A 27,086-nucleotide genomic window follows, 5' to 3' on the forward strand; every position below is an offset into this window, starting at 1 on the left:
GTTGTAACTCCTATAGATAACTTTGGCTATCTCTACAAAGTGTCTCTTGGAACAAATGTTTCCTCTGGACATTCTCAAACACCACTGGAACTCCAAGTTTACCCATGCAGGAACAAGCCACAGGCACTACAACAATGACTTGATTTTAGAATTCAGTATTTGCTTGCACAAAGCCCCCATGATACACATATAGGTCAACTTGCATGTGAAAAACACACTGCAATAAATTAGTATTTCTTTGCTATTTATTTGGAAAAAAAAAAACCAACCAACACGTACCAGAAGGGAATATGCTTACTGCAATGTATTCCCAAGGTGTGCTGAAGTATAGCATCAATTATGTCAATAAAACGAAGCAGAAAATTAGTGCACAGGAATAATTTGAAATGAGGCTTTAAACTGGATTGCACACTTTTTTCCCCTCAGCAGTTTGTACATGATTAACTCCTGTTATCTCTTCTCCCAGGTGGGTTTGATTTTTTTCCCCTTTGCAATTCAGAATTCTGTTGTTATTATGATTAACATACTTTTTTTTTCCAGCATGAAACATAAATTAAAAAAATACTCTCCCTTTTCTTAAAAGTGATGTTTCAACTCCCATTCAAGAGCATACAAACAGAACCTGGAAGAAATTACCAAAATGGCTCTATTTTTACTTTGCTGGAAATGGAATCCCATGGGTTAAGCAAACCTTTATTTGCACCCTATTTAACTTGGCTATTATCCCTTAATGTTTTTGCTAAGCAAAGTGTATCCTTCTATTATGCCATCAGATACTTCCACTGTTGACAAAATAATGGGCTGAATATGTCATCACAGATGTTTTGCTGGAATTGTCTCTTCTATCTTTTCTTGTTTTCTTGTGTAAGATGCATTTTGGGAACATTCTATTGCCTTTTGCAGTGGATGCCAAGATTATGCAATAAAAGTCCTGACATTAGTAATAATAAGTTGTGTGAGACAGAGAAATGATTGCAGTGTATTAAAGAAAACAGTCACCTTTGGAAACACTTACAAAACCAATTAATGAAGAACTTCCCATCCTTGAAATGCTATATTGGGCTAAAGCTGCAGGTGCTGACCACAGTGTTTCCAGCACAGGAAAGAATAAGGCCACAGGCTTCCAAGCTCTTTTTTGTAGCTGTGACCACAGGCTGCTCTCTAATTGCTCTTTTCAATCAGAATACATCTGTCTTAGAGCTTCCTTCTCCGTGCTGAAATTCTGCCGCTAGAAACAAAAACATTGCACATCCGAATTCTACCTTTCCAATACTCAGAGAACCATCAGTCTGTGACTGTTGTAGGTAATAACTGATACGTTGGACCTTTAGCGACCTGTGGATAGCAACTTAACAATTTACTTGTGGTATGTTTTTTAAAGTGTGCTGCTAACACATTTCCCGTAAGTACTATGTTTCAAAATAAAATTATGGTTGTAAAAGGCTGGACCATGACTCTTTGTTTATCTACAGGTCTTGTTTATTTCCCCCAAGTGCCCTGATCCCACTGGGAGCCTCTTTTGGCTCTCTTCGTGCACATGATCCTGGCTGTCTGTGCACTGTGCTTAGTGAAGTCGACTTTAATCCAGTTTATGGATCCTGTTCTTCAGCCTCTCCCGTCCACTAGGAGGCAAAACACCTCATTAGCCAGCCTAACTTCTTAAGTACACTGAAGCCCAGCTACCTGGGTAGTTCAAGTTCTTTCGTCTACAGGTCACTGAGAAATAGCCTGAAGAGCTCCCCCGTGGGTTTTCTGGTGCTAAGATTTACAGGAGCAAGAGTTCTCCTTACAAAAGACAAAAGTCTTACTGACCAGAGTCCTGTCAGTCTGAGGAGTGGATGAAAGCATCAACCATATGCCTAGAAGGACTCCATGGGTTAACACACACTCTTGACAAAGAGTTTGCTCTGTTTAACACTTAGATTGCCTTCTATCTATCATATGCAATGTTGTTATTAGATGGCCAAGACATTTCTCAATCTCAATTACTTCCTTGCTACCATTCCCATGAATTTGGTAGCTCCAGGCCAAAACTGCAAAACAAATCAAGGTTAATAGCATTTGGTTCTTTATCTCTGAACCCTAATTGTCAGGCAGAATGGCATTCTGGGGATGTCTGAAAGCTTCAAATGCTGCATACACTTAGTAGACTATTTTTCTAGACTTTGGGCTTATGCATTCAGGTATAATCACTGAATTACAGAATGGTTAGGGTTGGAAGGAATCTTTGAAGGTGATCTAGTCCAACCCCCCATATAGGTGTTACATATTTTTTTAATGGAAACATAGAACTGTTTAGAATCATAGAATCATTTGCATTGGAGAAGAATTTTAAAACCATCAACCACTAACTCTGCCATGGTGCTAAACCATGGCCCTCAATACCACATCTCTGCACCTTTTAAACACCTCCGGAGGGTTTAGGTTGGGAAAGGCCTTTAAAGTCCATGGAGTATTGCTCCCTAATCCAAGGAAAAGCTACACTATGTGAGCATTAAGGCCACCTTTCATCCAGTATGGTGCCACAAGCAGTGCTATAGCTCCAAGAAGAACGGAGTGCCAAAACCTCACATTTTACATACCAAAGAGCCCTGCCAGACGGCGACACCAAGCTGGCACTAAGCACCAATACCGACACCTGGGGCTGAGAGGCCGCTGAGGGAAGGCCGAGCCCCGCCTCCGGGCACCGGAGCTGCCAGGGGCCGGGCGGCAGAACAGGAGCCGCCGGCTCCACAGGGGTTAAGGCTCCGTGGCGGCCCGGGGGCGGCGCCGTGCTGACAGGTGGCGCATGCGCGCTGCCTCCGTATTGTGCCCGGCCGGCCCAGCCCCAGCGCGCCTCAGTCGGCGAGAGGCCGTTGGCGCGCGTGGAGCTGCTGCCCCCTGCGGCCGGCGCCGCGCCACCTCCGCTCCCTTCCCCGCCCTCCCACCGCCAGCACTCGCCATGGAGTAAGGCCCTCGCCGGCCGGACGGCGGGCCTCGCCGCGCCTCTCGATGGCTCTGGTGACGGTGCAGCGCTCGCCTACCCCCAGCGCCACCTCCAGCCCCTGCGCCTCGGTGAGTCCGCCCGCCCGCCCGGCGCTAAGGGGAGCGCGGCGGTTGGCGGCCGTTAGGGTCCGGCGCGCGGCCGTGCGCATGCGTGCGCCAGACCGCTCGCGCTACATCCCCCCGGCCCCCCCGGCTCCCCGCAGCCTCCTGCCCGCCGGGCCCTGACAGCTCCGTGTGGGCAGCGCCGGGCGCTCCCCTCAGGGACCCCGGCCCGGGCCCTGCGAGCAGGATTCCTGCCGGGCCCTCGCATCGCTGTGGCCTGGTGACAAGCGAGGGAAGAGGCGAGGGTCCTGGGTGTCCCTCAGCAGGCTTGGGGTGGGGTGGTTGAGGGCAGCCGGTGGGGCTCAGCGCACCCGGCCCCCGGGCTGCGGAAGGGCTCTCGCTCGCTGTAGCCTGGGTGCTTCTCGCAGGGTCCCGGTCAGAGCTCGCCCCGAGCCTCACCCGCTGTGTAAAGGCGCTGCTGCCCCATCCGCAGCGCGGCACTGCCTCAATAAAACAGCCTGGGTTGGTCTTGTCATTGTATGTGCAGGGAGAGAGGCGGGAAGAGTGTGGAAGCAAACTGACATTGTTCTGGCTACGGCAGTTCTAAAATGATTTAATCTGACAGTTCCCTCTGGGTATCTCCAGCACCATGGCCCTTCCTCTGCTAAGAGCTAAGATTTCTTTTTTCCTTCAGATTTCTTTCTTTTCTTTTGAATCTTGCCCAGAATCTCCAAGAAGCTATGTCAAGCTCAGGTCAGGCAGATAAAGGCCAGATTTCAGCTCTCTGAGTGAGATGTGCAGAATGAGCAAAGATGTTCTCATCACTGCCCTCCATCAGGAAGAGAGGCAGGCGTCTGTGAAGACTTCTTGCTTTCCATCGTCTTTAAACCTGAGGCAGGCTGTTGTTTTCCTACTTCTGTCTTCTAAAATCCTGCATATTAACCCCTTAAGCTGCTGCCTACCTTTTACGTGACTTCTAATACAATTGCGAATGAAAAATAAGCTTCATTTAACTTTCTGCTTACTTCTGTGCTTTTTTCCCTTAAAGTCCCTGATGCATTATCACACTGGTGCTATGTCTGGTTTGCAAATGTTTGGGGGTGAAACAGTTGAAATCCCAGTTGCTTCCCTCATGGGAGCTGTGTGAAAAAGCCAACTACTCTCCAAATATTTCTTGTCGTGCCAAGTAACCTCTTCTGAAACTAGATCAGCTACTTGACAGGTCCTGCCTGCCCAAACAGCATTTTATCTGTCAAAACACCTTTCCCCCCTCCCCACCTTTCATTCTCATGTCTCTCCTAAGGTATGTTTATTTAGCAACACAGATTAATTTCACTTCTATTTCTCTGCTATAAATATTAATGTGCTGCATTACTTCAGATGTTGCTTCCTCCTTTTGACTTCTTTACCCTTTCCATTATTCCTCTTCCATACATTGCTTGCTTTTAAGACGTTTTGTGAGAGTGGGTAGCTCTCTCTTGGCATCTTCCTTCTTTCTCCCACTTGGATGCATAACCCTTTCCTTTGGGAAACGTTTGATATATATATGAACAATTAGTTGCATTCTGTAAGGCTTTCCCATCTGGAACAGCCAGGCTGTTTCCCAGCCAATTAAATTAAATAGAAACTGTACTGATTTTTGGACACTACGTAGTTTTAATTTATATAAACAACTCCCTCCAGAGCTTGATAAACCCAGAGAATGCAGCTCTGGTGGTTTTATCTGTATTCTCTTTCTACTGTCCCAGTGGTCTTTGTAAATCCTTGCTGCCCTATGCCAAAATAAGTGTTGAGTCTGATTTTGGTTCTCGTAATTACTTCTACTTTCTCATACTTTTTTCGCAGTCTAAAGTGGAAATTATATTCATCACATTCTTCCCTTAACTGCCATCATTTGAGTACTTCTGCATTTCCTGTTGTCACTTCCTAACCACACTTTGGGGTTTTGACTGCCCTTTTAGCCTCTTGTTAGATAGCTGGGGTTGCTTGTTTCTCTAGCCTTCAGTCAGAATTGTGTTGAGTTTGTGTGTATTCCTTCTCTGTGACAAAGTTGTTTCTTAAGCAGCACTCTGGTATCATTTCAGATGATGATCCTTGCTAGGCTGCTAAGGGCTTGTGAACAGTCCTTAGGAAGGCTTTGGTTCTGTAAGCCTGCTGTGCTTGCCCTCTTTGTGGATCCTTGTTCACTTCAGCAGAAAGATTTGATTCTTTCAGTTCTAAATGAAATTCTTTTAACTATTCTATTGTAAACTGGTGGTAGCTTCCTTCTATACAAACTGAGAACTATCTCAAAGTTCCCTCTTTAAAAGAAAGATCATCTTGGTAAATAACTCTGAGTAGTATAAGGGTCATGAAACTGCTGTTTCTGACCAAAGATTATCTGGGAACTGCTGGAACTTTGCTGTTCCAGCTCATGGCCTAGGAAGAAGTGTGTCGGTGTGCAAGCATATGGCTATGTCTAATTCTGTTTCCAGGTCACTTATGGGTTTTGAGGACAGAAATGAATTCTCTTAAATTCCTTGATATCTCTTTACTTTTAGATAAACTTTTCAGACATGGAGAAAGGGTGAGAATGATGTCCTCAAATTGAAATTTTGCCTTAAATATGCCCTAAAAATGGTTATAATTGGCTCTTAGGGATTCAGGGGAGTAGCTGATCTGAATCGCTCTGAAATTGGATGGTTTTTATTTATAGGTTTTGTTCTTATTGCCGTAGAGCATCTCATGAACATTCATTTTGGAATCATTCATGCAAAGTGTTGATTATACATTTACAGTCCTCTAGTCACTTGATGACTCGTGAAATTCCCTTAATTGTCTGTCCAGACTTCTGTTCTAGCCTTTGGTTATGCAGCCACTTCGAGAAACAAGACACCAGTCTTCCAATCTTCATCTCTCCACAGCAGAGCTATTGTCTTCTGACGTGCCATGTGAGCAAAAACGGTAGTGTAGGAAAATGCAAAGATACCATGAGCCAGAGAGGGCCTGCTCTGTGCTGATCAAGGCTTTTGGGTTTTTTTTTCCCTTTCTGTGTGTCGCCCTCAGAGAAAGTTGTTTGGAGAGGAGGAGGATTTGAATCAGGAGAAAGGACCCTGGAAGTACTATTGGAATTACAGCAGGTGGATACACCAATTCCATCATGAACAAGGGCAGTAAAATGGAAACATCATGATCAAATACTGCTGCTCAGCCATGCAGTTGGAGCTCTGCTTGGGCCACTTGAAAGATCCAGCCTGTTGCTTTCTCTCTCCATACCCCAAATTCTTTGACCATACTCAGCAATATCCCTGATGTATTTCCTGCTGACAGGGCAGTGTCTTGTCAAGTGCTAGGGACTTTCCCACCCTTCCCTTTTAGAATCTTCATTTCAGTGGAAGAATAAGAATGCTTGTCTTCTTTGAGTTCTTTTTTGACAGCTGTGAGATAATGAGCAGAAAGAAATCTGAATGAATTTAACTTGCTCCATCCTTTGCTTTTGGGTTAAAAAAACCAGCTGCTCACTGACATTAACTACAATACCACAGTTTAAAAGAGAGTCACTTTGTGTATCAGGTTTGTTTATACATCAGTTTGGAGTTCCTTTTGCTGCTTGCATCCCTAAGCAGTGGACCACCTCCCAGTCTCCTGTTGATGTTAAGACATCATACACTGTCTGACACTCATGGAGTATCTCTGCTGCTTTCTCCACAGCAAAGTGGGCACAGCAGCCACATTGTCAGGTCTAGGAACAAGCTGCATGGAAGAATTTTAGCTAAAGCAGAGAAGAGCTAGTGAAAGGTGCCTGCCTCAAAATCCTCTGTAAGCCTTGTTATCTGCAGCTCTGGAAGATGTTGGGTAACTTTAGTCACTAGGCTGGTATTGAATCTGGGTTGTCGTTATGGTGGGAGCAATGGAAAACTGCTCTAGTAGCTTTCTAAAAGACTTCTGATAATGTTCTGTATTGGGAAATAATCTATTGAAATTTTGCTCTCTTAAATTATTTTAGTGCACACTTCTACCAAAAAAAAATCTGTAACTGAAGTGCTGTTTTTCCTTTGGCTATTACATCACTTTCCTGCGAGGTGAAGAAGCTGGGCAGGCAATCTGGCCCTGACTGCGCTCACAGTTTGCTCCTCTTCCTACCCTCAGGGAGACAATATGCTTTTATTGGAAGGCAGTGACTGACCCAGAAAGAAGAGATATGCTACATGTATTGTTCTAAAACACACAATTTAAAAACAAAACTCAAACATCCAAGAACTTTAAAGCAAATTAAAACCTAAGCCTTTTGACTTCCCCTCCTTAATCCTGGGAGAACAGCTTGAGCAGAAAGCAGAGTCGTGCAAATGTGTTTGGGAGTCTGTCATGTTTTGCTTGAGAGCTCCTTGCTGATGGAACTTACAGGAAATATTTTCCCACTTATTTATGGGGAAGCTAAATATAACATTTTTCTACCTCTGGTCCTGCAATTGCTATTAAACAATGTGATAATTGTGAGTTTACATAATCACTGATAAGTCCTGTCCATCTCATTTAGAACTCTTTTTTTCTCCTTTTTTAATTAAAGTCTTGATAGCAGCTGCTGCTTGTGTAGAGTTGTGGAGAGCTGGTTGTTGGAAAGGACTGCAACATAGCTAGAGCAGAAGCTTCCTATGAAATACTCAGTAGGCTTAGAAATACCTAATATTTAAAGATGTCATCATCTCTTACTTGTTGCCTTTCCTCAAGTGATGTTTTTCAGGTATACCCTTAGCTCATTCTGAAATCTGAAATTTTCAGAGGCAGTGGACCAGAGGAATGTGCTGGTTCCTGCTTTAAGCAGAGTTCTTAGTGCTACATATACCTCAATTTCCTGTGTTGCCAGCTATCATCAGTTGGGAGACAGAACAAAATTGCTTTAGTGAGGTTATTTGTACTTCCTCTCTGTCTTTCAAGCTTCTGCTTCTATGGAAAGTACTGCAAGGAAGACATGGGGCCTCTATCTCTTGTTGGGTGTGGTGCTGTAGTGTTAGAAGATGAAGGTTTCTATCCATCTGGCTGAGATCAGGCTCTTGCAATGCAGAGAATTTTAGTATGTCTAAATGTACTTGTATGTGGTGAGACTGCTCTCCCTAAAGCAGTTTGATGGTTAAGCTGAAGCTGCTCAATGACAAAAGACCAGTCCTCTTGAAGGCCTGTTGTCTGTTGTATACACACATATATACTACTGTGGAAGTAGTCTGCCTGGACTTCAGCAAAGCCTTTGACACTGTCTGCCACAACAAGCTCCTGGCAAAGCTGGCAGCTTGTGGCTTGGACAGATTCACTCTTATATGGGTCAAGAACTGGCTCTCTTCACAGAGAGAGTGATTTGCCATTGGAATGGGCTGCCCAGGAGGTGGTGGAGTTGCCATCCCTGGAAGTGTTCAAGAAAAGACTGGATGAGGCACTTAGTGCCATGGTCTAGTTGATCGGATAGGGCTGGGTGCTAGGTTGGACTGGATGATCTTGGAGGTCTCTTCCAACCTGGTTGATTCTGATTCTACATAGCAAGCTCCTCTAGAACATGAAATGCAAGGGCCTGTTTTAGGCTGAGAACAGTAGTTGGAGATGAGGAGGATGACAGTTGAATTGCAGCCTCACTGAGGGTCATCTAGGAACATTTTTAGAACTTGCAGAGTACAAGAAAAAGTACTTTTTTCCCCCTTTCTTTATTAACAGCTGAACTGAATCTTTCAAAGTTAAGTTGTCACCTCATAAATGATGGTACATAAATTATTGTGTTTTGAAAAGGAGCTTGTAATTTGAAAATGTAAGTAGCCTGTGATACTGTAATGAGTCATTATCTGACCAATATTGATTCTTGCTATTTAAGCAATGCAAGAAGATTGAAAAGGGCAGGGTACTGTAATATCTACAGTTACTCTGAGAGTCAATGACACATTTACTTAGTGAAGAACACTATTTTCAGTGGAGACTGCCAGTCAGAGAGCAGTCTGCTGGAAGTATTTCAGTGTGTGATGCAGAGGTAATGCCTAAGGATTTCCAGTTACTGGAAGAAAAGCTTGAAGGATCTATAGCTGCAACTATTCTGTCTTGGGAAATTAAAAAGAAGAAGAAAATAGCCTTTGGGCAGCTTGGCTCAGTGTAGCTGCACCCTGATCACAGCCTGCAGCTCAAGGTTTCATTCTTCAGTCACGACAAACCACATCCTCCCAGTACCCCAGTGCTGCTTCACTCTGCTGAGGCCAGAAAGCTGTTTTGCAGGCTGGCTCTGAAGAACATCTGTATGCTGGAAGGTCTTGCTTCTAGTCCTTGCACAACTTCAAAAATGCTCTGGTGTTTTTAGTGTTCAACTGACATGAAGCTTGTACTGTCTTCATGTCTGACTCTTGCTGATGCTGCTAGCAATCAGTATGTACTAAGCTGCTGGTCTTCTGTGACTGATACTTCCTTTATATCAACTGTCCTTGCAACATGAGAGCACCAGGCTTGTCAGCTGCATGCTCCAAGCCTCCAAGTCGTTCAGTTCAGCCTGTGAATTTGAGAAGAGTCTCCTCTCTGTTCTGTTGATTTGCCTAAGCATCCTTTTAATTTGTTTACCAGATAGTGACAGTGAAGCTTATCTCTTTTTTTGTGTAAAGGTTGGGGGGGCAACTTGGGAGCAAGCAAAAGAAGCAGGTGCTCTCTGTTGGAAGCAGTCAGTGATTGAAACATGGCCAGCAGGGTTTCTAACCTTTTGGCTGAGAGCTCTTCCTCCAGAGCTCTCTGTTTAGGGGGATAAAAAAATATGAAGGCTGAAATAAATTTTTGCATTTCTGAGTTGGGCTGATCAGATCACTGTCAACCATCTGCAAAATGTCCTGATACGATATTGCAGTGTGTGTGTGTGTTTTACTTTGGGCAGGCTTCTGTAGCTGCAGTTTCGAATGTGGCAGTAGCTTGTTGCCCAGATAGAATTCCTCTGCATATGCATCTTATCAGTGCTGCTCATTGCAGGCTGATCTCTCAGAAGGCATGAAACGTTGCTGTAAGATGAGTCACACAGTTAAGCAGCTTGTTGCTTCCATGGTGAGACCAGCCTTGCTGTGTGTGCCAGCAATCATGAAACTCCTGTCACATACCCTCTGACGTGAACTTCTTACAGCCCTGGCAAAGGAAACGCCCATGGCACTCACTGGAATGTGTTACGCTTGTGGCTGCTTGCTACTTTTAGGTTATGTGAGTCCTCTTCTTCTTGAGGAATTCCTCAGCTTCATGGAAATAATAAAGTTACTACATCAGTGTGGGCTATTTCAGGGTGAAAGAACTCTTCTTTGAGGGTGGCAGAGTGCTGGATAAGGCTGCCCAGAAAGATGTTGGAGTTTCCATATCTGGAGACTTTCAGGGCCTGCCTGCATGTGATTTGCTCTGTCAGGGAAGTTGGACTCAGTAATCTTCAAATGTCCCTTCCAACCCTTACCATTCCTTGATTCTGTGATTTGAAAGACCTGTTTTATCACAGATTGTACTGTCTCTGTCCACTTCTCAGGCATTTCACCCAGCTGAAAGTTGAAGACAAATGTGCTCATATGTGATGGTTTGGGTGTTACCCACCTCCCCCACCCGGACTAGACTCAGACAGCTTTGGAAATTGAATGAAGCTTTATATTTACAGCTTAGCACAAGACACAAGCAGATATTTACAATCTATACAGCTGTAGACAGAAATATACAAATTAAAAGGTAATACAGATACACAGCAGCCCTCCCAGAAAGCTGAGTCCCCGGGAGGGGCTCCTAACCGCCCTTCCACTTTCTCCCACCCCTCTCTACCTTACCCCAGACATTACCTTCTACCCATGGAAGAATGGAGGGTTGGCCAGGGGAGTTAGGAAGCAGATGGACTAATCAGGTTAGGTTAGAGAGAGAGAGAAATGCAGCTCAAAGCCCAGGCAGTGACCAAATGTTTTATCTATGTTTGTATTCTTGCTCTTATACATCTCAGCAAGCCTATGAATGAAGTAGACATCACCATTGTTTCTCTTTCACAGCCTGCAATCTAGTTCTTCTAACCAAAACATTCTAGCTAGCTTCAAACTAGCACATCATACCAGAGCTCAGGAGGTGCCTTGGATGCTTGGGCTTTCCACTTATCTACAAGCCAAACAATGCAGGGGATCTCCAGGAAGCAAATTCCACAGATGTCATCTCAGGGGTTGTGTGAGTTGCTATGCCAGACTCCTTCTGAGATGAGCTACAAATAAGTCTGAGGTGAACTCAAACAGGATCTGAAAGGCAGAAGACCAGAACCTGACTCCTGTGTACTGTAGGTCCATTGAGTCCTATATATTTTCTCTCTTTAGGAGGCTTTAACATGTGCTGTAGCATTTGGTGTGTGATGCTGTCTCCTTGGGAGACAACCTGCAGGCTGCTTCTGTTAGTTTGCCTGTAACTGCCTTTGCTGTTCTGTGATTAGGGATGTCCCAGAGGAAATTTGGAGCAGGTTCTAGATCCAGGAGTTTGTTCTCCCTCTTAGATGAGAAGTGATAGGACATAGCTGAGGAAGAGTGGCACTGCCAAGATTCTTTTGAGGGATGCTGCATTCATTTGTCAGGTCTTAAGGCCTCCTCAGCAAAAGGGCAAAAACTGCAGAGCTAGGCACATTTGTTTTCAGCTTTTAACTGGGTGAAATAGCCAAGAAGTGGATTCTCATCTGGAAAGCTGGTCTTGTCACAGGGGACTGTACCTGGCCTATTGCTTTCAGTGGCTGCCACTGTGTCCCTTCCATTTAGATGTACAGAATTATCACATTTAAAGTTGCAGCAAGAACTCTTAAGGCTTGCTCAACTGGCTTGCTTTAGCATCAGTGGCTAACATCTGACAAATGCATATATTAGGAGTCTTAAGGAAAAAATAACAACCAAAACACTTCGGGCTTTTAATCTCTCTACCTTTTGGTGTGATGATGAGAGGGAGGGGTAAGACCTATGTCTTGCATGTGTAAAATACTTTGCTTTCCAAAGGAGAGCTTTGTTGGTAGTTAGGGGTAGTCTGAGTCTCCTGTGTGGTGCAGGGCCAACCTCTTGGCTTAAACCATCCGAAGTTGGACTTTCCCATGAATCTCTGAAGCCACTGAGTGCTGAAAAGTCCCAAGTGCCACGTGCCAGGCATGTGAAAACAAAAGCTCTTAACCTTCATTTGCGTGTGGAAAACCTGTGGGCTGCTGTCCCTCCCTCAATAAAAAAAAGTGCAAGGTCTTACTCAGACAGGAAAGGACCAATCCTCAGCAAACACTAATTAAAACTCCAGAACTTATGTGTGAACCTCGGTGCTTAGGAGCAGAGAGGCAACAGCTGTCTGTGAGATGTTCTGCTTCTTGTGCGGTACCAGGCACCAATCTGAGTCTTTGCAGTACTCCTGAGTTCTGGAGCATCTTCTGTGGGAAACAGTGTCACACTGAAAATTTAGCTCATAAATAGCTGTGGGGCCAGCAGGAAAGTGACTCAGCTGCCTGACCTACAGACAGGAGCTAAACCTAGTTGCAAAAGGAAATTCTAGGTGACAGCAGTGCTTATGGAATAAGGATTGATTTTGCTTGGTTTGTTTTGTTGTTGTCTTTTTGTTTTCCTTTCCACAGCCCTCCTCAACAGTTTAAAAGAGTTTAAAACAAACAACTTTGGGCATGTTCTTCAGATGATGCTGTAACCACTGTATTTACAGCCATTTCAAAACGTGACATGAAAGAGTTAACTGGCTGTCATATTGCATTGTCTTCCTGGGTGAGGTGTAAACCTTGAAATGACAGCTTTCTGCCTTGCCTTTAGAGTTGCAGAACGTTTGACAAAGAATTCACTTTCTGAACAAGTGTTTTTCTTATGTAATGTCCAATGAGTTTCTTTGCTGAGAGTTTCCTCTGTTTTGTTTTCAGCTCGGTTGTTCTTGTGTGGTGTAGCAAGCTTGTGAGTCCTAAAAGTGAAGTGAAACAGGACAACACAGTTTTTGTGGGCCTTGTTCTTTTTGGTATTTCTTGCTTCTTGGTGATATTTTGGTTGCACAGCAGTTAATAGAATGTGCAAGCCTGAATTTCAACACTGAAGTGAAGCCACAGGCAGCAGCTGCCCCTCTAGTGTGGGTCGTGTCTAATACTGCCTGAACTTGTCAGCACAATTGCAGATGGAGATCAAGGATTAATGTGTCACCTCTTGATTTTTGTGTCAGCCTGCCAGTGTGTCCCTCAGCTCTTTGCTGCATGCTGGCTGGAACTGCCTCAGTGATGGTCTGAGACTGAGTTGTCCTTCTGTGCAGCTTCTGCTTTGTTCCTGAATCTTAAAATAAAATAAATAGATTTGCAGGGAAAACCACTGTGAAGTAGCTCACTTTCAGAGGCCTTCCCTACAGTTGGACATAGTTACATAAACTTGAAGGCAAGGGAGGCTTTATCAGCTAAGGTTTATAGTATGGCTGGAAGAGTTTGCATAGTCACAGTGGGTGAAATGAGTATTTTTCACATATAATTTACAGATTCCTGATTTCAACTTGTGCTTCATGCTGCAAAGATAACAACTGTGCCACAGGCTTCTGCAACCCACACTTCTGGTCTTTGAAGTGGAATGTTTCTTTTACACATGTACCAGAAACTGCTTTCATCTGAGGGAATCTCTCTTTAACTTAAATCTGTTCATGCTGACTGTCAATGGCTGAGACGGTTGTTTCAGGACACTTTCTGCATGGTCCTCTTATGAGTGAGGAAGTTCAAATTTGACTTTCCCTTGAGAAGACAAACGTTTTACAGATTTTTAGTGTTTGGGGAGAAGATGACATGAGCTAAAATAAATTTTTAAGCTTGAGTAATTGCTTGTATTTTGATTCTGAACTTGAGATACGCCTCAGCAAAAACCCAGGGAAACAAAACCACCAAACCCCAAACCAAACACACAACCCCTCCTACAAACATCCCCCCAAAAACCCCAAAACATAGCCCAAACCAAACTACTCAGCTTGTTTAAACGTTAAACTTGCAGGTTTGGTTTTAGGACAGATGAGCACGCAATGCCTTGAGCTGAAGTGAGTGCATGCAAAGATAGCTTGAGGTGAGAAGCAATCTGTGTTTACCACCATTTCGTTGCCTGCTCTGCAGTAGGACTTCTTGGCCAGATTTCTCACTTTTTAAACTTCACTGTGGTGAGCATTTCTTTGCACATGCTGTGTGAAATGCTGAAGAACCCTGAAGCAGCTGAGAGAGATCAGCAGGGTATTTGTGAAGATTTTTTTGGGGGGGAGGGAGGGAGCAGAGGATGGGATGCGATTTGTCAGCTGACTTGTGAGCGCAGTCAGCTTTGCTAATGCAGTGTCTTTGCTCTTGGCTTGGTTTCAGTGCCTGTGTGTGCTGTGGAAGCACGCTGTGTAAAACGTGAGAACTTCCTGCTGTGGTAAGGAACCAGCAGCTCTTCCAACAGGTGCAGCCCTGAAGACATAACAGAAATGTTTGCTGTCATGGGCCTTCAATATTGCCAGTCTCAAATGCAGCAGCTTCCTCTTGAAGGAGCAGTGGAACAGGCCTGTGTCTGGCCTGAACCAGTTCAGAAGGCAGAGGTTTTTTTCCTGTGTCTCTGCTATGATGAGAGAATTAAGAGGAGAAGCTGTGCTCAAGAATCTCTAATCTGTGATGGTGGCTCTGACTGAAATGGAATAATCTTATTTTAAAGGGTATTCTAAACCACTAAAGCTTTATAAATATTAATTTTGTTCTTTTGTTTCCTAATAAAAGCCTTTTATTCATTAAATCACTATTTATTTATTAACCTGACAAACTAATAGCAAGCTCTCTTCTGTCAGTGTCTGCATGTGCCATATCACAATTCTGCTTGTCACTGTAATAAGAACTTCATTCATCTGCTTTAAAATGTCATTGATAACAACCTGGCAGTGGCCCAGCTTGGAGCAAGTTAACTACAAAAGGCTGCATTGTAAACCTTTCTGAGAGTACATGCTACATTAAGTCTAAAATTTAAAAAAAAGAGAGAGAGAGAAAGAGAAAAATGTGCAAGCTGGTCCAGACTGCATACAACTGCCAAATGGCTTCAAACCTTGAAAAACTGGAGCTCTGAATAGAGGAGTTCTGGCTACAAATGGGATAGTTGGGAATCAAGGATTCGTTCTACTCACTTTAAACCCCTTGAGGTGCTCACTAAATTTGTAAGCCTCATCTTAAATTGAGAGGGAATGTCTTTGTGAACAACAAGCAGCTAAATAAGAACTCGTACATGTAAGGATCTTGTTTCCTTTAGTCTCTTCTTTCTTCAACTGCCCAGGATAAAAACTACTGCCTGAAAAATAAGTCATAAGCCTCTGGGAGTTAAATGCTAGTAATAGTGGAAGGTAGTTTGTCTTGGTTATAGTAACCTTCCCTGACCCTAGCTGCAGCCTGTACAGCAAATGTGTTTATCCACCTGTAGATTCACAGAGTGTGGGTAACACATGCTGAAGTTCAAGCACCTGGTCTTTCTGTCAGCTCCTCTGAAGGCACTGAGGCTGCAATTTGCTCTGGTAGTCCTGTGGTGGAGACTTCATGTTCATGACAGCTTCTTGGCTTTGTCTCTCTTGTTTATAAAACTGTTGCAAATGCAACTTGGAGCCTGGATGAGGGTTAAGGGATGAGGAATTCTCTTGAAACAGATGCAGAGCTTGTGAATCTCTCTGAGAGAAGGGATCTTTGGAGGGGGCCCTGCCCCGTGGTGCGTGAGGGTTGTGTTTTCCTACAGCCCATAACTAAACTAGCTCCTCTCACAAAACAGTGTAACGGTTGAACAGAAGACAAAGCTTTAAGGCATCTCCATCCAGGGTTTTCTGGGAGCAATACAAGCCTGCAGTGAATTGCTGTTGTTCTGGTCCTGCACCCTAGAGATGTGAAAGGCTTGGGCAGTGTAGTGAAGGGCTCGCTCAGACCTGATGGGTGCATAGTCTGACCTCTGAACTGGATGAGGGACTGCGAGAGTCTTGAGAAGCTGTGATTTCATACCTCTTCACTCTGGTGTTTTTGTTTTGTCTCTTAAGTATAGTATATGGACAGCGCCGTGATTTAGGGAGCACTTCAGCCTGCTCTTCAGAGACTTTTCGTATGTAGCCCTCTCCTGCAGTCAATGGGTGTGGAGGTAAGCAGCGCTGAGAGCTTTCTGACAATGTCACCACCACCTGCTCTGTAGCCTGATGCACACAACACTCCCCTTTGAGCATTGGGTTTCTCCCCAAAAGTCGCATGCGGTTGCACAGCAAAGGCACTGCTATCCGGTAATGCACTGTTCCTACTCAGTACCAAGGGCAGGCAGTGTATGGGAGACTTCACAGATACTGCATGAGCACCTGCCACTGAACTTCAGAGACATCCTTCTGACATGGCAAAATAAAAGATGACTTCACAGGTGGGCTATTACTGAATGGGATTTGAACATAGGGTTGAATGTCACTGCTGAAGTGTTTGTGCTACTGATGCTCAGCACCTTTTACCCAGCTACTGTTTGTTGATGTGTTTTCACATCTGTTGAGCTTAGGCTCCCAGTGGTTGATTATTTTATCACAAGCCAGTCAGAAGCAGTACGAGTTTCCTGTTTCTTTGTGTCTCTGTTGTTTTCCTTTTCTGTTGAAACACTTGTTCTGTTGAAACAACTTAGTTGTTGCAACTCTTAAGTTTCTATCTAGTGGCTTACATTGGAGGGAAAGGGAATTGCCTGAAATGGCCTGATACTGTCACAGAGATATTGACAGCTGGGTCTGGCGACTAAACTGTTAGGAGAAAACACAAATTCATTAGTTGATGCTGTTGAAATCCACTGACTTTATTCGTAATAGAAGGCTTTAAAATATCCAGCTGCAGACTGATCCTCTCCAAGCATGTGACAGTGACATCAGTCCTAGAAGTGAGGCATTGAACTGCCTCCAAAAATGAGCTCACTGAGTCATATTCAGTGCATTGATTTAGCAAAATATTAGCTAATTTGATTACATAGTCACCTGTAACTACTGTTTGAAATTGGGAATTCACACCAATTTTAGCTGCTGTTGTTCCAAGTATCAATTTTATCATCTTAAGGTCCTTCCAACAGGATGCTGTGCTCCTGCTGCATGTTGGGAGCTCAGCCTGGCAGAGCTCATCTCTAATTACCACTAATTTGCTTCAAGACTTGCCAGTTTCTTTTCCTTTCTTCTCTCTTCACCCCTCCCATTAAGTTATTTGCAGTAAGAATTTAGGACTTACAAGCAGAGCCTCTAGTAAATGTAGCTTCATTTTCTTAAGGCTCTCTTGTTTAAATGGCTGCATAAAACCACAGCTACATCCTTGCCCAGGAGTCTGGGTAGTGGTTCATCTTCAGCCTAACCTGCCATCCAAAGCAGAGTGACTAGTCATGACCCTAATGAAATTAAACCCTGGCAGGACCGTTCTGGAGGCAGACTGCTGCTTGCCTCTGCCTTCTGCCCTTCCTGTAGCTCGAGGTCAGCAGTAACTGCATAGTTCCTCTTGTGACCTGACCAAAGAGTGTGCATTCAGGCAGCACATCACAGTGGTGGTGACCCCAAATAAACAAATTTGCTCATCATTTTGTAGACTGGAACAAATGGTGTAATTACAGTAGGAGTAGGTACTAGATTTTGCATTAAATCTCCAGAGGTCCCTTCCAACCCCTACCATTCTGTAATTCTCTGATTCTGTATTCAGTGAGTGACCAAACCACAGAAACCCACAGGAGACACACTGGTACTAGTCCCCTGGCTTTGCCTTGGACCAAGTTTTTAGCAGGACACTACTTAGAACTCTGTCATCATGAGATTCAACTTGGCTTAGTACTAGGAAACTCAGCAGGCAATTAGAGGTGACAGGTGACAGTCCTTTGGGGCATTTCTGGACATGGTCTAACAGTTGTGTACAGGGAGATATTAGGTTATGGTTGGACTTGATTGCAGAATCACAGACTATTACGAGCTAGAAGGGATCTTGAAAGCTCATCCATTCCAACCCCCCTGCCAGAGCAGCATCACCTATACAAGATCACACAGGAACACATCCAGGCAGGTCTCGAGTATCTCCAGTGAGGGAGACTCCTCAGCTTCCTTGGGCAGCCTCCCCTTCACAGTGAAAAAATGTTTCCTCATGTTTCCATGGAACTTCCTATGCCTCAACTTCCACCCATAATGATCTTAAGTCTTTTCCAACCAAGTGATTCTGTGATTCTATGTGAGCATCCAAGCACCTCATCACAGACCTGGTTATGTGCTTCTTTGAGATGTGGGCATACAAGAATGTTAGGGGAAAGGTTCATGTGAATTTGTGCAGAAACACTGTTGTCTCCTTCCTCCACCCAGTATTTCTAGCCTGTTATTGCATATTGCAGAATTGTTTTGGATGCTGTTCCCTGCTGAATAGAAGTCTTTATTGAGCTGGCCATAATGTTGCTCTTCTCTTTCAAGAAGTACTGCTGACTTAAGACAGAGGAAGACTCTGTATCTTCCAGGGCTGTAACAGTGTTGTCTGAATTGTGATCTGTTGTGCAACCGAAGAATTGCACTGTGAAAACTAGAATGGAAAAACTGCTGCTGTTGTACACAGAAAGTTGAGGCAATGAGAAGCTTCTGAAAGCCCTATGCATAGAGCAAGAAGAGCAGCTGGGTTTGGAGAGCAAGCAGTAGAAAATGAGATAGGAAGAAACAATCCCTTAGAGTAGCCAAGGAGGCTGGTTGATATGAACTCTGCAAAGTCCAGTGGAGAGTGCTCTGATGTCCTGGGTGATACTGCCTCTTCCTACTTGTTTACAAGAAGCTGGCATGTTTTCAGAATAAGCTTCTGAAATGTCTGTGGTGGGGAAGAGAATGGGAGTGACAAAATAATTCCTTGCATCTAGAAAGTCAGCTACAGCAGGAACCGTTTGAGTTGGCTTAATGACTGCTGCCTGGTTTTGGTGAATTTCAGCAGTTGTGCTGGGGAGAAGTGAGGTCTTGGAGCAGCGCTGCAGTCCCTGTTGTGCTTCAGCACATGCATTGCACAGCAGCATCATTCATACTTCAGATGCTGCCTCTGCAAAACCGTGAAATAAACTTCCTCTTTCCCCAGTTAAGTGCCTCTGCTACACGTGGCACTTGTTCCAGTTCATCTGCATTTAACAGCAGCAAGAGTTGTGCAGAGTACGTGTAGGGTGTGGAAATGGAGGTCTGAGCCCCATCTCTCCTCTGCTGTTTGAGGGCAGGAAGAGGGAGAGGAAGGACACAGCTTTGCCTGTGCCTGTTTTGCTACTGAAGAGCCCTTTCCAGTGATCTGAGAAGGGGGTGGGGAGAGAACCAGATGCTCTTAGGAAGTTCATACCATTGTTAATAATGTAATTCACAGATGGTGGTGAAGGCCTTGAAGAGGCTTTCATGCACTACTTATGTTCCTAATAGACAGATCATCACATCAGGGCTCACAAATAGAGATGACTTAATCCCAAGGATGAGTCTACAGTGATCTGTTTGATAGTGGCCCTGCAGATCATTGTTAAGAGCCTTCAGGATCCCTGGATGTTTAACATTACCCCAGGACTGGACCGATCCCTGATTAAGTTGTCAGGATAAAATGTTAGCAGAGCTTTGAGACCTTTCCAGTGGTAGTGGCTCTTATGATATAAAATACAAGTTCCTTTGTCCTGGTACAGCAATCAGTCCAGGTAGTGCAAGTGTGAAAAGCAGTTTGTGCAGGGCCATCTTGTTAAGAGACTGTTCTGCTTTTGTTCCCATTTATCTGGCTGGAGCTGGAAGCAGACCTTGGATGTGTTTTCTTCTGAATAGCTGTCAGTGCATCTTGACAGCTACAGACAAGGGCTGTGGATTGTGTCTGCTCTTGCTTTTTTAAAAGGAAGTCCTTCTTACCTATAAAAGAAGTCCCCCTTACCTGTAAGCCTTTTAGCAAATGAGCAGACCGCTGCCTTTTGAATGTGCAAAATCAGGCAAGGTTTTAGCACAAGTCTGTGCAGTGAAAATGAAATATTTGTGTGCTTGTGAGAGGCTTACTGATAAAGTCTTCACTGACTGCTGGTTGACATTTTTATTGGCTGTAAGCTTTGTAAATTAAAGTGTGCATTAGGGGCTTCAGGCAATACCAGCTTACGTGGTAGGACCACAGAATCACGGAACCTTAGAGATGGGAAGGGACCTCCAGAGATCATCAACTCTAATCCCCCTGCCAAGCAGGATCCCCTAGGGTAGTTCACACAGGAATGCATTCAGGCAGGTTTTGAAAGTCTCCAGAGAATGAGACTCCACAACCTCTCTGGACAGCCTACTTCAGTACTCTGTCACCCTCACTGTAAAGAAGTTTCTTCTCATGTTGAGGTGAGCCTTCTATGTTCCAGTTTGTAGCCCTTGCTCCTTGTCTTAGCTGTGGACCACCGAAAAGAGATTGACCCCTCCACTTGACACCCACCCCTCAGACATTTGTACACATTGAGGAGATCTCCTCTCAGTCTTCTCTTTCCTAGACTAAACAGCCTCAGCAATCAAAAGCTTCAGATAACATCAGGACGGAGCTTTGCTTTGTTGTTTGCTTTGGTCTTTTCAAGCGTAGCTCCTTCTCCCTTCCTAAGAAGATGTTTCCATAGTGGTTTTCATTATTATTCTTAGCTTCTTCAAGTTGAAATTGTTATTTAGTAAATTGGCTTCTTGTGATGTTAGTCATGTGATGGTTCATGAGCCCTGAAGAATGTGCTCCTGTGACTTCAATCATGTATTTGCTTCTGCCAATGCAGGCTGTATCATGTGTTCTGGTTGGTCTTGCATTTTGAACTAAGTAGCGAAGGGGTGAGGGGCTGGAAAAAAGGGGAATATTTCAGTGCTAAGATACCAGAAATTCTCAGACTACTTAATTTGTGACCTTGTTCACTAGTTAAACACAATCGAGGATTTTCTACCACTTCTGTGTTTTCACAGAATTGTTTGCTGCATGAGAGGTTGTGGGTTCACTTTTGTTTGTTTTTTTCCCTACTGTACTCTTTAGAAAACAGTGGAGAAAACCAAGCAAACAAACAACAAAATCCCAAACAAACCCAACTATGCTTTGGTGAAAGAAATATGTTGACACCGTGGGGGAAGAGGATTTTGGTTTTAAACCTTGGCAGAGGGTTTGTGCTTTAAGGGAGAAAGCCAGAAGTTACCTGTAAAGCAATATCTTTATTTCTGCAGTAAAATGAACAAAGTTGAAATGACCATATCTGTGCCAAGAGTTTGCCATTTCTCCACAGTGGCCAAAGTTACTGCACGCTAAAAGTGCTATTAGTGAACCTGTGTACAGCTCCTGGTTCCACTGCTGGTGTTTAATGTCTGCGCCCATTCCATTTCTGCACAGTGGAAGCTGGACCCTGCCAGAGCTGAAGGCTGAAAAGGTCCGACTTTGTATTATGTTTGGTTTAGGTAGTTGTTTTCCAGCATTAGAGCATCCTTCTATGTAATTTCTTTCTTTGATACCATGTAATACTCTTTTCCACACATAGATGTACTGCTGCTGCTCAGTCCTCTGTTTGCCCCCCGCCTTGCATTTGGTGCAGCAGCTGCTGTTCAGTGTAAATCAGTGTTCTTGACTGTCATCACAGCAGTGATGGCTGCCAGCTAAAGTTGCTCAGTGCCCCAAAGTCTCTGGATGTGAATGCCCCGACAGTGAAGCTGTCATTCTTCAGCAGATGGGCTGTGCTCTAGAGTTCACGTGCTGCTGGGCTGTGTTGTACTTTTTATGTCTGCGTGGGCTAATGCATTTCTGTGGATTCGAATCCCATTTCAAAGTAATTTTGGCTTAGTACAATGAGGTTTGTGTCACCTTTTTTCCTCTAAGTTGGCTTTTGCTTTCAGCTCTGACTCTAGTATTTGTTGCTTCATAATTTGGGGATTTTTGCTTGCCCTTCACATTGTTTAAAAAAAAATCCAACGACAACCCTAAAAAAAACCCCAAGCAAAAAAAACTCATCCCAGCCCACACACAAAACTCTGTTTTGCTTAGCTCATGCAGTATTTCCACTTGGCTCAGAAGACATGGATTTGTGAGCTGAGGGAATCCTCATTTGGCTGGTCACTCCAGCTTTCTTCAAGAGCATTAGAAGGATCTACAGCTTAACTTCATCAGAGGGCTGACCTGCTCTAGTTTTAATGAGATTTATTATACATCTACCTTTTGGATTCTCTGGCTCTGATATTTAAAACAATCTGTATAAACCTGTTAGTAAAAACAAAACTGTTGACAGGAAGCAGACTCTGTACTGAATCTGCCCTGTATTAAGATTATTCCTTCCTTTAAAATTAAAATTATATTGCTTGTGCCATTGGCATGCAGCTTCTCTGTGTTGTTTGGCCAAGTGCTGGTATTTGCGCTTCCTTTCTTAGCTCCTCTTGTCTACCCGCTCAGAAAACCACAATGATCAAACTCTGATGTCACAGCTGAGGTTTGGAGAGAGAGGGAGAAACAAATCTGGATGTTACAGTGGATAGTGACTCTGTGTGAATGTTATGGATAGAGCTGCAATCCTAACACATGCAGGAGAGATTGGGAGAGGTGAGTCTTGGCCAACTGCAAGGGTCTGTTTTCTCTACAATTGCCTTTGGCTTTCATGAAAGCATGACAGCATTTAATAAGTGGAATAAGCCTTGGAGTTCTTGACTCCCTCCAAAACGAGTTCCTTGCAGCTTGTCAAACAGCTGTGAGACTCCAAGGTCTCAAAGGGGATGCTGAGGGACACAGATGTGTGCTAGTTACCGTTGTGCGAAGGCAGCTCTGGAGAGCGTGGGCACCAGGAGCAGAGAAGTCAGGGTCTGGAATGAGAGTATCTGGGTCCGTCTCCTCTGGAGCTGCAGGACCCAAGGGATGCTGCAGGAATCTGCCCTTCACTTCTTTCACTTTGGTGGATTCTACAGCGCTGTTAAGCCCCGTGGAAGATGCGGGCTGGCAGGCCTACCGCAGGGGCTGGCAGCGAGCGCAGTGGCTTGACTTGTGCCATCAAGATTTAGCAAGCCCGGTGAGGAGGTTATCTCTGGAGCTTTGAAGAAGACTGTGGCTTGTCAATAGCAGATTTGATTAGCTCTCCTCTGCCCGAGCTGGGTGTCTGTAGATGCAGCACTGGAGTCTGCCGAGGCAAATGCAATGCTGAGGGTAGCGCCTTGCCTTTTTTTTCCTCTAAGTGTACCTATTAATGGAAGCAGTGAGCATAATGCAATCTTAAAATAGCTCCTCCGTGAATGCAGAAACATTCCACTTCTGACTAATCGGCCATTCAGAACGAGCATTTAAATGTGCACCAGAGACCCAGCGGCAGCTTTCCATAGCTGCCTGAATGGGGTAGAAGCATTCCTGCAGCTCGGAGCTATGCAGGAATCTTGCTCTTTGTTTTGTCCTCTTTGCTCCACACCTGCTTATTTGAGTGTAACTGCATCTGGCCTGGGAAGCAGAATGGGTGTTCTGCCTGCTGCCTCTGGTTAGACAAGCAGGCTGATGTGGTCATTCATTCTTACTACCTCTGAGACTGAGGATCTTGCAAGAGCAGTCCTCAAAACCATGTTTCTGTTTCTCTTGGTTATGAATGACCAGAAACACAAAGAGCTTATGGTCCAAGTCCTGGCTCTGGTGCATAGCTTGAAGAGCTTGGCAAGCACTAAGGAGCCCGTGTGTAGTGACTTTTCTCTGACAGGCTGCCCCACTGCAATGTGTGCTCTCCAGAGTCTGTGGCCCAGCTTCACAGTGAGAATAAGGCATGCAGGTATGTGTAGGGACAGGATCTGTGTAGCCTGTCAAGTCACTGACCTAGGGCCTGTCCCACCTGAAGGATTTCTCTAGAAACTGCTCTCTGCCTGTCCAGGGGGATGGTGCCAGGTTACAGAGGTTTCCCTCCCAGGGGACAAGTGCTACTGGAAGTGGATATGATCTCACCTGGCAGAAAAGGGCAGGCTGTCCTACAGCCATTTTTCCTCACGTAGTCTTATAGCAGGAAATGGAGACAACTCTCCTCAGGATTCCTTTCCATCTTCACTGGGTTTATTTTGGAGGTTGGGAATTTTTTTGAGGGAGAGACTGGATGTAGACCTTTCCTGGACTGGCCTCTTGATGCTTTGTGGATCATAGAATCATTGAAGCAGTCAGGGTTGGAAGGGACCACAAGGATCATCTAGTTCCAACCCCTCTGCCATGGGCAGAGACACTCTACCCTAGATCAGACTGCCTACAGCCTCATCCAGCCTGGTCTTAAACACCTCCTGGGATGGGGCCTCAACCACCTCCCTGGGCAACCCATTCTAGGCTGGATGAGGTTGTATCATGAACCTAAAAAGTCCCTCCCCAGCTTTTTTGTAGGCCCCCTTCAGATAGTGAAAGGCCACAAAAAGGTCCTCTGGGAGCCTCCTCTTCTCCAGACTGAACAGCCCCAACTCTTTCAGTCTGTCCTTATAGGAGAAGTGCTCCAGCCTTCTGCTCATCCTCGTGGCCCTGCTCTGGACACACTCCAGCATGTCCACATCCTTCTCCTAATGGGGGCTCCAGAACTGAATGGAATACTCCAGGTGGAGTCTGACCAGAGCGGAGTAGAGGAGGAGAATCACCTACCTCGACCTGCTGGCCACACTTCTCCTGATGCAGCCCAGGCTCTGGTTGGCCCTCCAGACTGCAAGTGATGAGACAGTCCTCGAGGTCTGCATGTATGAGGCTGTACGCTGCCCTGGCCTCTCCTGGCAGGCTGAGCACTGAGGACCAGCTGCCTTCTAGTGCTGCCATCCCTCAGCTGCCCACAGGCTCAGTGTGAGGAAGCTGGCTGGGCCAGATCAGCCAGGCAGAGTCTAAAGAAGTGATTTCCTTTTGTTAATCAATGTTGCTTTTCCAAATACCATGTGGCTTCTATGACTAAATTGTATAGCCATCTCATTTAGAGCTGACCTTGAAGGCAAGTTCTCCTCTCCTCCTAAAAAGGGGGATTTTGACATAAGGGCTTATACTGATTTAAGGCTGCTTTATCTTAGTGGAGCATAAACCTGTTTCTAGTTATCTTAAGGCAGAAAGCAACTAGAGGATTTGGATCGGACTGGATGATTGATTCCTGCAGACTTAAGCAATCCTTGAGGAGTACCTTTTGCCCGTAGCTAGCTAATCTTAATTTCCTTCTCTGGCATGGGCAGTGAGTACTTTCTTTATTTGCAGTCTCTTGCAGCAGGACAAAGTTCCACAAAGTGGGGTACAGAAGCATTGGCTTCTGCAGCTCTGTTCTTCAGGTGGATATTTATGCAAGGCACTAGCCAAAGGGAAGGGAGAGTTTTAACTGGATTAACCTCAAGAAGAGAGCGTGGGGATTTAGAGATTAAAGAACCAAAGGCAGCCAGCAATCACTCACTTAAAACTTGCTGTAAGATCTCCAGTCAGTCTCTGCAGACTGGAAATAGTCCTTTCTTACCTGATAATGGTGAAACTGACAGTGTTCTTACCTCTGAGGTGCTGGAGGAGATAGTTTTAGGGGTTCAGGGAATGTGTAGGATGGTTTAAGACTTGTGTACTGATGGGAAACAGTTTATAATTGTCAACTCTTTGAGAAGGAAACTATTGAGGTACTGAGTGCTCAGACGAGATCTTAACCCTGGTGCTCAGAAGGTGTGTTGGTGGCTTGCTCCACTATAATAACATCTGGTTCTGATGGACTTCAGCTCTTCTAACTTCATGCACTCCCCTTTTGCACCTACCCCTGTGCTGAAGTGCTTCTATTGTCCCATATATTTTTTTTGCACTGATGCTGTTATGTATCCCCTGCAGGGAAAATCCCTGTAGATTACAGGATTGATAGAAAGATTGGGAGGCGTGGGAGAGATCAACACAAACCTGTTACTAAGGAGACATGAGTGTTAGCATTTGTGTCTGTTATGGCCAGCTTGCCAGAGGGGAAACAGATGGCACAGAGGAGGCTGGGATTATACAGATGAGTACTGCAGTGCCACAAATCTGATACATCTCTTGGACTTCCAGAGGTCAGGCATATCCACTCTTGTGCCAACACTAATGTGGTTCCTTTGCCTTTGGCACAGTATTTCTGTCCTTCTGTCATTAAAGTCTGTTCCGGACGGTCAGCTTCTGCACCAGCCATTGCTGCTCCTGGGAACAAACCAGATTTGGCATGGAGTGAGGACAAGTGGCTGTATGGAAGCATGTCCCTTTGACAAGTCAAGCTGTACTCACTGCCAGTGGCTCTTGCATCCTGAGAGGGAGGAATAACTAACCATAACTCCGTGTTCTGGTTTGGTACAGCTTTTCTCCTGTTACCAATAGGCACATGTAGGAGCATCCTGAGGGTAGATTTGGACTGGACATTAGGAAGAAATTCTTTACAATGAGGGTAGTGAGACACTGGAACAGCTTGCTCAGGGAGGTCATGGATGCCTCCTCTCTGGAGGTGTTCAAGACCAGGTTATATGAGGCCTTGAGCAACCTGGTCCAGTGGAAGATGTCCCTGCCCATGGCAGGGGAGGTGGAATGAAACAATCTTTAAGGTCCCTTCCAACCCAACCCATTCTATGAATCTGTGAATTCTATGAACGTGACTTTCTTTTTTTGTCCTGGGAGAATGGGAGCCTGGGTGGTGGCCACAGTGGCTCCTGCCTTTTTGACACAGCCTGGCCCTTATTGCAATATAATGTTTCACAGAGGCTTAAATTTCAGCAGTGATGCTCCCAGCTGCGTGCTGCTCGCCAGGCGCCTGCTCGCCCTGCTGCTGCCTGCTCTCTCAAGAGAGAGATGTGAGATGATGCTGCCCTTCTGGACCAAGCAGTGGGTAAATAAGCAAAGGCAGAATTTATCCTGGCTGGGGAGAAACAGTGCTGAAGTCACTTTTGCAAGAGACTAATTAAGATCTGTTTTTCTTGTATTTAATTTTTAGGCTCTAGAGAGTGTTGTGGTAAACAGGACACTGATTCGTTAATAAATGGAGAGTGCTAGATGACTACAGGACTAGAATTAATAGCTTGACAGCATTTCCTTTCTTCCTTGTCTCTCCTCCCACAGCAATTTGGACTGATACCCAAATAAACAATAACAAATAGATTTTTGGAGGAGCTGTCTGGGAGAAATAACAAAAGTCAAGGGGCACTTGTTACGC

The 27,086-nt window shown here is 44.8% G+C and overlaps 2 protein-coding genes across 2 annotated transcripts in view; one reads left to right on the plus strand and one right to left on the minus strand.

Moving 5' to 3' along the window:
- Window positions 1-3,030, minus strand: part of EFCAB5 (EF-hand calcium binding domain 5) — a 38,685-nt gene extending 35,655 nt beyond the window's left edge. The window contains exon 1 of the mRNA XM_064166761.1: window positions 2,941-3,030. The gene's annotated coding sequence lies outside the window, so the exon portion shown is untranslated. The remainder of the gene's footprint in view (window positions 1-2,940) is intronic.
- The window catches only part of SSH2 (slingshot protein phosphatase 2), a 107,198-nt gene continuing 82,893 nt past the window's right edge, over window positions 2,782-27,086 (plus strand). Inside the window, exon 1 of the mRNA XM_064166085.1 lies at window positions 2,782-3,054. Coding sequence (XP_064022155.1) covers window positions 2,992-3,054 — 63 coding nt within the window. The 5' untranslated portion in view covers window positions 2,782-2,991. The remainder of the gene's footprint in view (window positions 3,055-27,086) is intronic.

The sequence above is a fragment of the Pogoniulus pusillus genome, chromosome 27, assembly GCF_015220805.1.
Source record: "Pogoniulus pusillus isolate bPogPus1 chromosome 27, bPogPus1.pri, whole genome shotgun sequence".
Classification (NCBI taxonomy): domain Eukaryota; kingdom Metazoa; phylum Chordata; class Aves; order Piciformes; family Lybiidae; genus Pogoniulus; species Pogoniulus pusillus.